At 41.0% G+C, this 15,969-nt stretch overlaps 1 protein-coding gene across 5 annotated transcripts in view; it reads left to right on the forward strand.

The window, feature by feature from the left end:
- Window positions 1-15,969, forward strand: part of TMEM87A (transmembrane protein 87A) — a gene marked incomplete at both ends in the record, with an annotated part of 52,304 nt that overhangs the window by 7,165 nt on the left and 29,170 nt on the right. For 4 of the 5 annotated variants that reach the window (XM_080707983.1, XM_080707984.1, XM_080707985.1 and 1 more), the window contains 5 exons: window positions 1,966-2,076; window positions 5,170-5,223; window positions 5,330-5,374; window positions 10,672-10,789; window positions 15,025-15,086. In XM_080707983.1, coding sequence (XP_080564109.1) covers window positions 1,966-2,076; window positions 5,170-5,223; window positions 5,330-5,374; window positions 10,672-10,789; window positions 15,025-15,086 — 390 coding nt within the window. Of the gene's footprint in view, window positions 1-1,965; window positions 2,077-5,169; window positions 5,224-5,329; window positions 5,375-10,671; window positions 10,790-15,009; window positions 15,087-15,969 lie in introns of all 5 variants that reach the window. The other variant, XM_080707982.1, reaches the window with a different exon arrangement.

The following is a 15,969-nucleotide window of genomic DNA, read 5'->3' on the forward strand; positions in this document are numbered from 1 at the left end:
CCCAGACCTATTTTATATTTATTTGGAAACAGTCTTAACAAGTTGCTGAGAGCCTCTCTTAAGTAGCTGAGGCTGAACTTGAACCTGCAATCCTCCTGTTTCAACCTCCCATTTACTGGGATTATAAGCATGTACTACTATCAAGCCTGGCTATGCTGGCCCCTCTTTTACATTTTTTTCCCCTAGTACTGGAGGTTAAACCCAGGGGCATGCTACCTCTGAGCTACACGGCCAGCCCTATTATTTTATTTTATTTTATTTTTTGTTGTGGTGCTGGGGATTGAACCCAGGGGCATTCTTCCTTCGAACTACACCCACAGCCCAATTTTTTATTTTTTATTTTGAAACAAGGTCTCATTAAGTTGTGGAGGGCCTCGCTAAGTAGCTAGGCTGTCTGCAAACCCAGATCCTCCTGTCTCAGCCTCCCAAGTACTGCAATTACAAGTGTGCACAATCATGCCTGTCTGTGCTGGCCCCTTTTTAACTTTTTTTTTGTGTGTGTGGTGGTACTGGCAATGGAACCCAGGGGCATTCTACCTCCGAGCTACACCCCCAGCCCTATTTTTTATTCTTTTTTTTTTTTTTTTTTTTTTCAGTACTGAAATTTGAACCCAGGGGCATTCTCCTTCCCAGCTGTACTCTCAGCCCTTTTTATTTTTGTTTTGAAACAGGGTCTCTGGGTTGCTGAGTCTCTCAGGTTGCTGTGTGGATGTCCTCAAACCTGCAGGCCTCCTGTCTCAGCCTCCCAAGAACTGGAATTACAGGTGTGCAGTACCACCTCTGGCTGCCAAACAACTCTTTTTAAATTGTTCAAATAGCTCTTTTAAATATATTTTTATGACATAAACTCTTTGAGCCAAATCATGGCACATGCCTGAAATCCCAGTACTTGGGAGGCTGAGACAGAAAGATCGAAAGTTCATGGCCAGCCTCAGCAACTTGGGCCCTCAGAAAGTTAGACTCTGTTTCAAACTAAAAATAAAATAGGGCTAGGAATGTAGCTAAGAGGTACATGCTCTTGAGTTCAACCTCCAGTACCACCACAACAAACACAAAACTTTGAATGAGCCTGGTGTGGTGACTGTGGTGTGGTGATGCTTGTAATCCTGGTAATTGAGAGACTGAGACAGGAGGGTCACGGGTTCGATGATAGCCACCTCAGCTACTTTGTGAAGCTCTCCACAACTTAGTATGACCCTTTTCAAAAAAAAAAAGACTAAAGAAATTAAAAAATAGGGCTGGGAGTGTGGCTTGGGGGTAGAATTTCCTGGATTTCATCCCTAGTATCACACACACACAAAAAAACAACCATTCTGAACTCTGACAGTTTTCCATCATTTTTGAATTAAGAGAACAATCCTTTATGAACCAAAGACTAGAATTATGCATTACATTAGATTCCACAACTTAGTATGACCCTTTTTAAAAAAAAGACTAAAGAAATTAAAAAATAGGGCTGGGAGTGTGGCTTGGAGGTAGAATTTCCTGGATTTCATCCCTAGTATCACAAAAAAATAAAAAAAATCATTCTGAACTCTGACAGTTTCCATCATTTTTGAATTGTTAAGACAATGATCCTTTATGAACCAAAGACTAGAATTATGCATTACATTAGATTCTTGAATGTGGTAATATGGTCTCTGATGCGATTCACTTTTAAAATAGTAAATTCAAGCCGAGCGTAATGGCGCATGCTTGTAATTCCCATGCTTGGGAGGCGGAGACAGGAGGATCGTGCAGGTTCGAAGCCAGCCGCACTGGCTTAAGAGACCCTGTTTCCAAATAAAAAAGTATAAAAATAGGTCTGGGAGTGTAGCCCGAAGGTAAAAGGGTTTCCAGGAACCCCAGTACCAAAAAAAAAAAGTAAACTCAAAATTATATTTGTACTATAGGTGATTTATTTGCTATTTTCTTAATATTTGTGACAGGCAAGTTAAATACTTTTTAATCTTCTATTTTTTCCAGACAGAAGAAGAGAAGTATTTTGAAAGATTTAAGGAGAAAAGCAGCTTGTCTGGGAAATACCAAACATCATCAAAATTGTTCCAGAACTGCAGTGAGCTCTTTAAAGCACAGGTAGTCTTTGAAAGTGGTTGGAGGGAAATAGAAGAGGTGAAAAGTATAATGTTTGTATTTTTACTTAGATGTACTTTCCATCCACCAATTATTTCTTAAAGGAAAAATAAGTTGGAAGCTTACATGACATCTCATTAAAAATAACACTTACATGATCATCTCATTAAAGATAAGATGTACTGTCCGTTGTGTGTTAAAAGCAAACTCCTAATTTTTATTTATTGTGGAAAATCTCCATTGACCATTTTAGCTCTTTTTAAGTGTACAATTTAGTGACATTAAGTGCATTCACCTTGTTGTGTGGTCGTCAGCACTGTCCATCTCTAGAACGTTCATTGTCCCAGCTGATGCCTCCTGCCCACGAACAGTGGCTCGTACCCACTCCAGTCCCCGGCAACCACCATTGTACTCTTTTCCCCTCTGAATTTGAGCATTCTAGATGCCTCATATAAGTAGAGTCATGCAGCTCTTGTTCTTATGGTCTGGATCTTTTACTTTTCATGTTTTTACCGCTCATTCATGTCACAGCGTTTATCAGTATTTTACTCCCTTTCATTTCACTTATCAATTTATTTGTCATTGGACATTTAACACCTCAATTTGTTTCCCCCTCCTACTGCAGAATCATGGTAGGCGGAGTGTTCTACCATTCTAGCCCTGAACAACTCAATTTTTTTATTTGTAAACCTGGTCTCAGTAAGTTGCTGAGAGCCTAAGTTGCTGAGGCTGGCTTTGAACTTCTGATTCTCCTGTTTCAGCCTTCCATGTACTGGGACTATAGGTGTATGCCCTTATACTTGGCTTCAAAGTTTAATTCTCTTGTCTCATATAATTAATATGTCCCCAGAAAAAAAAATCAGGATTTTAGATTTTATTGCTGTAGATCAGACTATAGGTTATCACTGTCTTAAGGCTGAATTTCATACTGTGTTTTGAGGATAAAAGAAATGAATATCTTAATATTTTACATATATATAATCACACAAGTGATAAATTTAATTTTCTTAGAAATAGGATTTAACATCTTTTTTTTTTTTTTTTTTTTTTTTGAACCCAGGGGCATTCTGCCTCCGAGCTACCCCCAGCCTCATTTTCTTTATTTTGAAACAGGGTCTCACTAAGTTATAGAGGGCCTAACAAGTTTTCTGAGACTGGCTGCAAACCTGTGATTCTCCTGTCTCAGCCTCCCAAATACTGTCATTACAAGCATGCACCACAATGCCTGACTAACATCAAATTTTTTGATAGCAAAAAAATTAATAGCTATTTAGCCGGGCATGGTGGTGTATGCTTGTAATCCTTGAACTTGGGAGGCTGAGACAGGAGGATCGCACAGGTTCGAAGCCAGTCTCAGCTACTTAGTGAGGCTCTCAGCAACTTAGTGAGACCCTGTTAAAAAATAAAATATAAAATAGGTCTAGGAATATAGCCTGGAGGTACAAAGCCTCTGGGTTCCACCCCCAGTACCACCAAAAAATTAAAAAAAATTATAGATATTTAAAATAGATTTAATAGCCGGGCGTGGTGGCACATGTTTGTAATCCCTGCGCTTGGGAGGCTGAGACAGGAGGATCGCACAAGTTCGAAGCCAGCCTCAGCTACTTAGTGAGGCTCTCAGCAACTTAGTGAGACCCTATTTCCAAATAAAATAGAAAATAGGTCTGGGAGTATAGCCTGGAGGTAGAAAGCCTCTGGGTTCCACTCCCAGTATCACCCCCCCCCAAAAAAAAATAGATTTAATAATGATAGTCTTTGCTTTATCCTTACTGCACGTAAAATTTTCTGTGGAGGGGCTGGGGATCAAGCTTAGTAGTAGAGCACTTCCTCAAGGACTTGGGTTCAATCCTCAGTACATCACACATGCAAAAATGACCCCAAATTAAGCTAAACCCTCAGCCCTATTTTCTTTTTTTTTCCTTAGGTACTGGGGATGGAACCCAGGGCCATTCTACCTCCGAGCTACCCCCCACCCCCGCCCTATTTTTTAGTCTTTTTATTATTCAAACCAGGGTCTCACTGGGTTGCAAAGAGCCTCAATAAGTAGCTGAGGCTGTCTGTGAACCGTGATCCTCTGGTCTCTGCCTCCCAAATGCTGGGATTACAAGCGTGCGCCACCATGCCCGGCCACCCCTATTTTATTTCTTGACATTGAAACAGGGTCTCTCTAAATTGCTGATGGCCGTGAACCTGTGATCCTCCTGTCTCAACCTCCCAAGTACTGGGACTATAAGCGTGTCCACCATGGTTGGCTGAAGTTTCCTATTTGAGATCTGCTATAACCTTCCCAGGGTCATGATGTACACCCCTATTGGTAAGGTGTCTTTTCCAGTCTAATGTAAGAGTTGAATTACACAGTCTAGTTACTTAGGAAGGATGATGCCTCATCTACCAATAGCTGGTAAGATGAGTGATTAGTGTAGTTGTTTTTAACTGCTGTGGAGTGTACTATGGTAGAAGGAACAGTGGACTTTAGAGTCAGGAGTCTTAGGGTCACCTCTTGTGTATTTGTAGCTTTAGGGCTTCAAGTCTTGTCATCCTTATGTATACAGTTAGGAGGAAGTTTTTGTTTTTATTTTGACCAAGTCTTGCTATAAGTTACCATATGCTGGACTTAAACCTGCAGTCCTCCTGTCTCAGCCTCCCAAATCCTGGGATTACAGATGTGCACCATTGCTAACAGCAGGTTTTGTCATTCTTCAATGTGCCACCTGGGTGGCTGAGACAGGATTGCTGGTTCGAGGCTAGCCTCAGCAACTTAGTAAGATGCTGTTTCAAAATTAAAAGAAGAAGAAATAGGGCTAGGGTTGTATTCCTGAGGTAGACTACCCCTGGATTCAATCCCCAATATCACTACCACACACACACAAAAATTAATATCTTAAAGAAAAACTGAGTGGCAAATTTGGTTTGATAATATTCTTAGTTCTCAGCAGGGTTTTACTCACTTGTTATTGGTTAACTGAAGGTTTTTTGTCTGTCAGTGCTATACTTTGTATTGACTGTTGAGTATTATGTTTAGGTTTAAACATTTCTAGGAATATTGAGCTACATTTTTTGCTGTTAATATATCTTAGCTTTATATGTGTTTTCTAGAGCTTCTCCGGGGATTTTGTGCCTCGCCTTCCTCTTCTAGGAGAAAGACAGGAGGTAACTGCTTTCTTTATGCATTTGTGTTCGTTATGTCCTTTATATTTCTAAAAGCAAAGTAAAAAGTTCTAAGTTAATTTTCTTATCTTTTTTGTAATGTTTCCAGGCTAAGGAGAATGGGACAAATCTTACCTTTACTGGAGACAGACCTGTAAGTGTATTTGGGCAGTTGGGGCATTTATACTTACTTTAGTTTTATGTTCATATATTTTTGAACTATTCTCTCACTATGCTTATATTTGAGAAGAAACCTACACCTGGAAGCTAAGTACCAAAAATAGTTGTCTCTGGATAATAGAGTGATTTTTATTTCCTCCTTTATGTTTTCTGTATTTTCTGTAGTACTTATACTTCTTTGTTAATTATTCCTCCCCAGTAAGAATCTTATTCAAAAGGACTTTAAAATTATCTGTGAGAGATTATAATTAAAAGAGAATTTGAAAAAAATTAAGTGAAGGCCAAAAACTGTAAATATGCTTTTTTGAGTGTTCATAAATGTACGTTGTATGGAGACTTATTTCACTTTTCAAAAAATTCAGAAAATTGTAAAGAAGTTTTCAGTTAAAAGTATAGAGGAAGTAAAATAGTTATCCATGTTGGGTTATGTTTTTTTACAAAGCTGACTCAAGGTTTTAAATGTATAACAACTTGAGACATAGTATATATATCTCAAAAGCTGTATTCTCTTAAAGCATGTAACTTAAATCGTTTTTAGTCCATTCGTATATTGTACAACCACTAATCACTAATTTCATAATTCATGACTCTCAAAAGTAACCCTTTACCCCATTATCAGTTACTCTCCATTTTTCCTTTTTCGCACTCTGGCAATTATGAGTCTACTTTCTGTTTATGATTTACCTCTTCTGAACATTTTACATAATGGACTTACACAATACACCACCTTGTATCTGGCGTCTTTAACAGTATACGACTCTGTTAACTTTTATTTCCTGTTTGCACAGAGCCTTACTTTCGTCAGAGGTGAGTGGCTAAAGCCTTCTCAGGCTTCACCTTGGCCTTCACACAGCTCTGGGCATGTGGACATAGCTCTGGACGTACGTGTGGCCACTAGATTTCCACTAATATTTTGGAGTTTTTCAAAGTCCCTGTGGACAGGTCATTTTCCAGTTCCCTATAATTTATTTATTTATTTATTTATTTTTGGTGGAACTAGGGATTGAACCTAGGGGCGGTCTACCTCTGAGCTACACTCAGCCCTATTTTTTATTATTTATTTTGAAACAACGTCTCTCTAAGTAGCTGAGGGCCTCATAAAGTAGCTGAGGCTGGCTATGAACCTGCATCCTTCTCTCTCAGCCTAGGTACTGTGATTACAAACATGCATCACACTTGACTTGTTCAGCTTCTTGACTGGTTTTTTTTTTTTTTTTTTTGTACTGGGAATTGAACCTTGAATCTGGGGCATTCTGCCTCCTTGCTAAATTGCTGTAGGTTTTACTAAGTTGCTCAGGCTGCCTTGAACTGCAGTCCTCTTGTCTTATCCTCCCAGGTCCTGGGTACTGGGATTACAAGTGTGTGCCACCAACTAGCTTCAGCTTTGATTTCTTTCTTTTTTTTTTTTTTTTTTTTACTGGGGATTGAACTACTCAGTGCCACTCTACCTCTGAAGTGTATACCTAGCTTCTTTTTATTCTTTCATTTTGAAATAGGGTATTGCTGATTTGGTGAGAGTCTTGTGTTGCTGAGGCTAGTCTTGAACTTGCAATCCCGCTAAGTACTGGAATTGGTGTGCACCATCACACCCGGCTTGCCCTTTTTTTTTAGGCACGAGGGATGGAACTCAGGGCCCTTCTACCTCTGAGCTACACCTCCAGCCCTATTTTCTAGTCTTTTTTTTTTTTTTTTTTTCCTCCTTTGGTAGTACTGGATTGGTATTCAGGGCCATTCTACCTCCAAGCTATGCCCCAGCCCTGTTTTTTATTTTATTTATTTATTTATTTATTTATTTATTTATTTATTTATTTATTTATTTTTGGTGGTACTGGGGTTCCTGGAAGCCCTTCTACCTCCGGGCTACACTCCCAGACCTATTTTATATATTTTTTTTTTTATTTGGAAACAGGGTCTCTTAAGCCAGCACGGCTGGCTTCGAACCTACGTGATCCTCCTGTCTCCGCTTCCCAAGCGCGGGGATTACAAGCGTGCGCCAACACACCTGGCTTATTCTTTATTTGGAAACAGGGTCTCACTGAGTTTGCAAAGGGCCTCACTAGTAGCTGAGGCTGTCCACAACCCAGATCTTCCTGTCTCAGCCTCTTAAGTACTGGGGTTACAAGTTTGCGCCACCATGCCCGACTAGTCTTTATTTTTTGAAACAGGATCTCACTGAGTTGCAAAGGGCCTTGCTAAGCAGCTGAGGCTGGCTGGAGACTTATTCTGTGTTTTCTATGCTTTGAATTCTGTTCAAGGCTTGAACCTTGTTCCTAGTTAACAAAGCTGGTCTGAAAGGTGACTCAGTTGAATACGACAGGTAACTTTAAGAAATATTTAGGGAGATTGTAGTCAAAGGAATTCAAAGAATTACCTATCATTTAATCTTCTCTCCAGAAAATTGAGCCTGAGGTAAATACCTTATAATCCTATTTATAGTGTTACTCAAAAGTATAGTACCTTTACTTTTATTAAACCTCTCATGAAACATACGAGGTTGTAGAGGAAATGTGACTTCCTATCCCTTCTCCTAAGAAAAGATTGCTAAAAGTGAGTGGTCTTCCTCTTCCTCTTCCTATGATGATGGTGATGGTGATGGTGGTGGTGGTGGTGATGGTGATGATGGTGGTGATCATGGTGATGATGGTGGTGATGGTGCACCCTTGTAATCCCCGTGCTTGGGAGGCGGAGACAGGAGGATCCCACAGGTTTGAAGCCAGCCTGGCTGGTTTAAGAGACCCTGTTTCCAAACAAAATATAAAATAGGTCTTGGAGTGTAGCCCGGAGGTAGAAGGGTTCCATCCCCAGTACCACCCCCAAAAAAAGAAAAAAGAAATATTGAGAAGCTCACAAAGCTCAAACTCCGAAAAGGAACAGAACCCTGTTTTATGTCTATACCATTCATTGTGGATGAAATGCAGGCTACTACATGGTTGAACCTTGAAAACGGTATGTTAGTGAGTGCAAAAAGACAATGCTGTGTGATTCGTTCCATTTATAGGAAATGTTCAAAATACATGAGTCCTTGGGACAGGAATAGCTTCGTGGGTGTAAGTGGTGGGAGGGAGATGAAGTGTTTTCTTGTTTTGGGATGAAGAAAATGTTTAGGAACAGATGGGGGTGATGTTTGTGTATCATGTACATACCACAATCCATTGGATTATACATAGTAAATTTGTTGAAATAACGACTTGGGTGAAATTTTCCTCAATTAAGACATAGAATGAGCTAATAATCGTACCTGTATGATAGGGTTGTGGGGATTCAGCATGTAATAAATTTTACATTTCTATCAGTATTTGGTAAAATTTTTTTACCAAAAAAATCTCAAAATCTCGATTGTGAGAATTAATCAGTACTTTCTGAAATATGTAAAAGGCAGTTTTAAGATATAAAATTTGGCAGGGCGTGGTGGCACACGCTTGTAATCCCTGCGCTTGGGAAGCTGAGACAGGAGGATTACACGGGTTCGAAGCCAGCCTCAGCTACTTAGTGAGGCTCTCAGCAACTTAGTGAGACCCTGTTTCCAAATAAAATGTAAAAAAGGTCTGGGAGTATAGCCCGGAGGTAGAAAGCCTCTGGGTTCCACCCCCAGTACCACCACCAAAAAAAAAAAAAGATATAAAATTTAATAGCAGATCAGTTTATTACACTAAAAAGTTTTATTGGTTAATGAATAAGTTTAGGAAACGCTAAATAATTATGGGTAGTAGAACATATGATACACATGACTTTGAAGCTATAGGGGTTTTTTTTTTTTTTTTTTTTTTAGGGTCTGGGGATGGAAGCCAGGGGCATTCGACCTCCGAGCCACACCCCAGCCCTATTTTTTATTCTTTATTTTGAAAGAGGATCTCACTGAGTTGCAAAGGGCCTCCCTAAGTAGCTGAGGCTGGCTGTGAACCGCGATCCTCCTGTGTCAGCCCCCCGAGTGCTGGGATGACAAGCGTGCCCACCACACCGGCTCAGAGTTTTGTTTTCTCACAGATGCTGTGAATCTTGGCAGAGATCATGTGAGATCCGGCCTGCCGTCCTTGTTAGTGACTACAGTGACCTAGCAAAGGTCTAGTTGCAGGGTCACTGGGTCTGCCAGCTTCGACACTTTGGATTTGTATCATAGGATCTAAGTCTTGAACTCTGCAGTCTTTCCTTGGTTTGTAGAATATTTTGGGCATTTGAGAAAAACTGATTCTGTAGAAAATACAAGGGTAAAGTCTGTTAACACTTTGAGGGGATTTATAAATCAGGGACACTTACCCAAACATCTCTGGATAATAGTCTCCTTTTAGGACAGAGAGTAATAAATTACAAGTCTTAAGTTTCAGTGCCTCCTTTCATACCACAAGGAACAAGCCAGTGGTTTTCCATGTCCATGTCCTTTATCTTTGTCTCTGTCTTGTGTTAGTAAGAGTGGTCTGTGTGGAAATCAAGAGGCACACAGGGGCTGTTTGCCTTCCTGTGTTTAGGAGGTGTTCTTCCCTCCCACAGAGATTAGCCCAGGATAAGATTTTTTTGAAAATTTATTTAATTATTTTTGTGGTACTGAGGTGGAACCCAGGGGCTTTTCTACCTTTGGGGTACACTCCCAGACCTATTTTCTATTTTACTTGGAAACGTTCTCACTAAGTTGCTGAGAGCCTCACTAAGTATCTGAGGCTGGCTTCGAACCTGCGCCATTCTCTTGTCTCAGCCTCCCAAGTGCAGGGATTACAAGCGTGCCCACCACGCCCAGCAATTTCTTAGTTTTATAACTGTATAAAATATAACCTAGTATCCTAGTTGAGGCTTTCTTGGGGTCAAAAAGTTAAATATGGCTTGTGGATAACCATACAGAATGCCTTTAGTAATTCAACATCTAGCTACTTTATTGTATTTACTGCAGGCTTGCTGGATTTGTTATGTTCAGTGTTTTATTTATTTATTTTTTTAAATTTATTTATTTTTTTGGTGGTACTGGGGTTCCTGGAAGCCCTTCTACCTCTGGGCTACACTCCCAGACCTATTTTTGCATTTTTTTTATTTGGAAACAGGGTCTCCTAAGCCAGCGCGTGGGGCTAGCTTCGAACCTGCGCGATCCTCCTGTTTCTGCCTCCCAAGCGCGGGGATTACAAGCGTGCGCCACCACGCCCGGCATGTTCACTGTTTTAATGGCGATGAAAAATTCTGTGCTATTTCTGAGACATATTCTGAAGCAAAACTTTCATGTTGAATTATTAACATGTGCCCTTAATTACTTAGACCTTAAGTTTTGATGTCTTTCTCCCCCACCTCTAGGTAATGCATGAACCGTTGCAAACTTGGCAAGATGCACCGTACATTTTTATTGTGCATATTGGAATTTCTCCCTCAAAGGAATCATCTAAAGAAAATGCATTAAGCACTCTTTTTACCAGTAAGTTCAATTCCTTGCTTCTCAAAGTTATTTTCTACTTGTGTCATGCAGGGTGGGTAGGGTAAGATTGCTTTAAGTGCGGGAATAATTTACCAGGAAAGCTGTTAGGTAGAAAAATTTGAGGAGAGCTAGATGTGGTGGTGCACACTTGTAATCCCAGTACTTGGGAGGCTGAGACAGGGGATCACAGGTCCTCTGACACTTAGTGAGACTCTGTTTCAAAATAAAGAATAAAAAGAGGGTTGGGGGTGTAGCTTGGAGGTAGAATGTTCCTGGGTTCAATCCCTACTACTGCAAAAAAAAAAAAGGGGGGGGGGAATTGGAGGAGAAAAATTAACTTTTTTTTCTTTTTGGTGGTACTGGGGTTCCTGGAAGAAACAGGGTCTCATAGGCCAGCACGGCTGGCTTCAAACCTGCGCGATCCTCCTGTCTCCGCCTCCCAAGTACAGGGATTACAAGCGTGCGCCACCACGCCCGGCCTTACTTTTTTTTTTTTTTTTTTTTTTTTGCATATAATATTAGACACAGTCCCAAACACTTCACATATGCTTTTCTTCTTAGGTATTGTAGGTACTGGATTTTGATTTCCTAACCTTGGTTCACCTGCTTTATTTATTTATTTATTTATTTATTTGTTTATGTGGTATTAAGAATGGAACCTAGGGGCATTCTACCTTTAAGCTATACTCCCAGCCCTATTTTTTATTCTTTCATTTTGAAACAGGGTCTCACTGAATTCCTGGGGGCATCACTAAGTTGCCAAGGCTGGCTGTGAACCTGTGATCTCCTGTCTCAGCCTCCCAAGTATGTCATCATGCCCAGGCATAAAATTTTCGAATTAGTATCATGATCTTGATTTTCTGAACTAGAATTGTCAAAACTTGGTCACCAAATCAAAATGGAAATTTTAAATTGACAGAGATAATTTCCAGTGCCTCAGGAGTTCTTCCTGAGTACAATTTTCTTTTGTTGCTACCCATTCTATAGGCTCTCAGCTACTATGCAGCCTGCTTTTGAGCTCAGAGGTCAATGTGACTGATTTAGCCTTCTGCGCCTTACAGAGTTTCTGTTCAGCTTTGGTTCTTCAAAATTGTTATGTTGCTTTCAAATTTAGGTGTTTTTTGGTTTCCCTTCTTTCGGGGAGCGCTGAGGCTTGACCCAGAGGCATTCTGCTTCTGAGCTGCCCTGCCCAGCCCTTTCTATTTTTTAGTTTCTGGAGTCTCACTAAGCTGCCGAGGGTCTCGCTTCTTGCTCAGGCTGGCCTTGAACTTGCAGTCCTCCTGTGTCCGTCTCCCAAGTATTGGGATTATACAGGTATATGCCACCATGCCCAGCTTTATTTTCTTTTTTTATATTTTTCCCATCTGTTGTTTGGAACTGGAAGGCACATTAAAGTGAGGCTTAACTATCGCATCTAAAAGTCCTAGAATTATCTGTTTTATTATATTTCCATTAAAACTTTTGATGACTCCTAGTTGCCTATAAAATGTCCATCTGTCACAGCAAATTGAATACTTTTATTGGTGCATTGTAATGATACAACATGAGAGTCAAAGTGATACGTTCATACATGCACATATTACTTGGTCTATTCTAGCAAGGTTTATAAACTCTTTATAGCCTGTTCCAGTTTACATTTTGTTGCCTGATATAAAAATGTCTATGTGGTTATTATGTGTAGTCTCAGACTACATATTCTTTAAATATACCACACCCGCTCTTTCTTCCTAATTATTTTATTAGTGCATTGCAGTTGTACATCATAATGAGGAGGGTCATAAAACATACATCCTTCGGGAGTCTGAGACTGGAGGATCGCGGTTTGCAGCCAGCCTACTTAGTGAGGTCTTTGCAACCCAGTGAGTCCCTGTTTCAACCCCTGAGCAGTAGCCTCAGGGTCCCACCCAGGCACCTGACCCATGTGCCAAGAGGCAGCTTTTTTTTTTTTTTTCAGTACTAGGGATAGAACCCAGGGGCATTCTACCTCTGAGCTACACCTCAGCACTATTTTTTATTCTTTATATTTAAACAGGGTCTCACTGAGTTGCAAAGGGTCTCACTAAGTAGCTGAGACTATCTGCAAACCGTGATCCTTCTGTCTCAGCCTCCCAAATGCTGAGATTACAAGTGTGCGCCACCAAACCTGGCTCCTCTTTTATTTGGTTAACAAGGTCTCACAGAGTTTCTGAGAGCTTAACTAATTGACTTCTTTTTTTTTTTTTTTTTTTTTTTGGCAGTACTTGGGATGGAACCCAGGGGCATGCTACCTCCCAGAGGCGCCCCCAGTCCTATTTTTTATTCTTTATTTTGAAACAGGGTCTCACTGAGTTGCAGAGGCCTCACTAAGTAGCTGAGGCTGGCAGTGAACCATGATCCTCATGTCTCAGCCTCTCAAATGCTGGGATTACAAGCGTGCACCAACATACCTGGCTTGAGCTTGACTAAATTGAAGAGGCTGACTTTGAACCTGAGATCCTCCTGTCTCACCTTCCCAAGTACTGGAATTACAGGCATGTGCTACCATGCCCAGCTTAACTAGCATGTTTTGGTAAACACCAATTCCAGTTTTACTAGACAGTGTTTGTTTCCATTTGAACCTGTGTTTTCTCATTTGATATGAACAACCTGGGAGATCTTCATACCAGAGAGCTGGATTGCTTTCCATCTGACGGAGGGCACATTATTTGTGTGAGTCAATATGAATTTGTAGGATTTTTTTGAAAAAAGTATTTTCATTCTGAAAGTGATACATTAATGTAGCATGATCACATAAAATTGAAGTCAGCAAGTTGGGCATAGTGATATAGACCTGTAATCCCAATACTTGGGGGGTTGAAACAAGATTGTAGGTTCAAGACCAGCGTCAACAACTTAGTGAGACTCTCAGCAACCTACTGAGACCCTGTTTCAAAATTTAAAAATAAGCCGGGCGTGGTGGCACACGCTTGTAAGCCCAGCATTTGGGAGGCTGCGACTGGAGGTTCGCGGTTCACGGACAGCCTCAGCTACTTAGTGAGGCTCTTTGCAACTCAGTGAGACCCTGTTTCCAAATAAAGAATAAAAAATAGGGCTGGGAAGCCGGGTAATCCCCCCCCCCCCCCCTGTTTGGGAGGTGGAGACTGGAGGACCGCACAGGTTGGAAGCCAGCCATGCTGGCTTAAGAGACCCTGTTTCCAAATAAAAAAAAAGTATAAAAATAGGTCTGGGAGTGTAGCTCGGAGGTAGAAGGGTTTCCAGGAACCCCAGTACCACCAAAAAAAGAAAAATAAAATAGGGCTGGGGGTGTAGCTCAGAGCCCCTGGGTTCCGTCCCCAGACCTGCCAAAAAAAAAGAGTCAGGCGTGGTGGTACATGCTTGTAATAATACTTGGGAGGCTGAGACAGGAAGACCCAGATTCACAGCCAGCCTCAGCTACTTAGTGAGGCCCTCCGCAACTTAGACCCTGTTTCAAAACAAAGAATAAAAAATCAGGCTGGGAGTATAGCTCGGAAGTAGAGTGCCCCTGGGTACAATCCCCAGCAACACATAAGTGCACGTGCACACACACACCGGGCTGGGGTGTAGCTGAGAGGTAGACTGTCCCCTGGGTTCAGTCCTTAATACCACAAAGAAAAGAAAAATTGAAGTCAGTGAAATCAGTTAAAGCCATAGGAAGTACAGCTGAGGTGGAATGGAAGACACAAGATGACAGTGAAGAGAGGAGGCCCTACCTATGAAGCAGTTAGTGATGTGTTGCAAGAAATAGTATACGTGAGAGATGATTGGGATTTAGAGGAGATGCAGACCAGTCCCACGTGGCCAGCTCAGAGGAGGCTTTGCGGAGGAAAGACCGTTCAGTGTAGTGTGTAAGGGAAGTGAGTATGAGAAAAGGGCATGGAACTATGAAAATACTAACTTAAATGTTTTTGGCAGTATTGGGATTTGAACCCAGGGGCATTCTACCTCTGAGCTACACCCCCAGTCCTATTTTTTATTCTTTATTTTGAAATAGAATCTCACTAAGTTACAGATGGCCTCACCAAGTAGCTCGGGCTGGCCGGGAACCTGTGATCCTCCTATCCCAGCCCGGTTTTAAATGAATTTCAGAGTGCTGCACAAATGTAGTGCAGTATTAGCTAGAATTGGTGTGGCTAAGAGAAAATGACCCAATAAATTTATCATTAATTTTATTAAAGAAATACTAGACTGTTTTTAATTCGGAATCTTAAATTAATTCTGAGGACTTGTTTTGGCAGTGACTGTTGAAGTAAAGGGTCCCTATGAATATCTCACGCTTGAAGACTATCCATTGATGATTGTAAGTGAACTTACACTTTTAGTTTCCACATTCAATGAGTTAACTGAAATGATTGTCCATATTTTGTGGCCATATTATTTTTGAAGAATTTTTCTCTAGCATTCAAAAAAGTTGCTTGAGTGCTGGGCATGGTAGCGCACAGTTTTCATCCCTGTGATTGGGAGGCGGAGACAGGAGGTCGTACAGGTTCAAAGCCAGCCTCAGCTACTCAGTGAGGCTCTCAGCAACTTAATGAGACCCTATTATTTCCAAATAAAGACTAAAATAGGTCTGGGAATGTAGCCCGGTGATAGAAGGCCCTGGGTTCTACCCCCAGTACCACAAAGAAAGAGTTGCTTGAGATTTGGTGCTCTCTTTAGACTGTGATCGTGGGAGAGTGACTGTACCTGTGGGCCTCATTTTTTTAATTTGTAAAATGAAGAGGTTAATGCCTTCATGGACATTAGACCTAGACAGGACCCCAGAGAGTGCCTCCCATCCCACCTTCTCAGCATCTGGAGCAGGGCCCATCTCTTTGTGACCCGCTTTCTAAGTCCACTTAACGTAACTCCACGACAAAGTTCCCCCTCTTCATTTGCCTTGTGTCTAGGCGCACGCTACGCCTGTGTCTGAGAAGGTTCATCTGCTGCAGGCTTCCTTTGTCCTGATTGTTTTCTTCTTCCTTTTCCTTAGGAGTTTTTCCATTCTGTAGTGTCTAGTGTCTTATGGCTGTAGGTATATCTTTTTTTCTGCCATGCATTCTTTTTAGTTGTCTTTATTTATATAATTTTTGGATTGTGAGCTGAAAATGCTCTTGTTAACAGAAGATAACACTCTTGAGGATAAGTCCTTACAAAGTCTGTATCGACTCAAGAAGAGTATTAAACTCCAAAGAAGGCCTTAT

Source organism: Muscardinus avellanarius (assembly GCF_963383645.1).
Source record: "Muscardinus avellanarius genome assembly, chromosome: 12".
In the NCBI taxonomy this organism is placed as follows: domain Eukaryota; kingdom Metazoa; phylum Chordata; class Mammalia; order Rodentia; family Gliridae; genus Muscardinus; species Muscardinus avellanarius.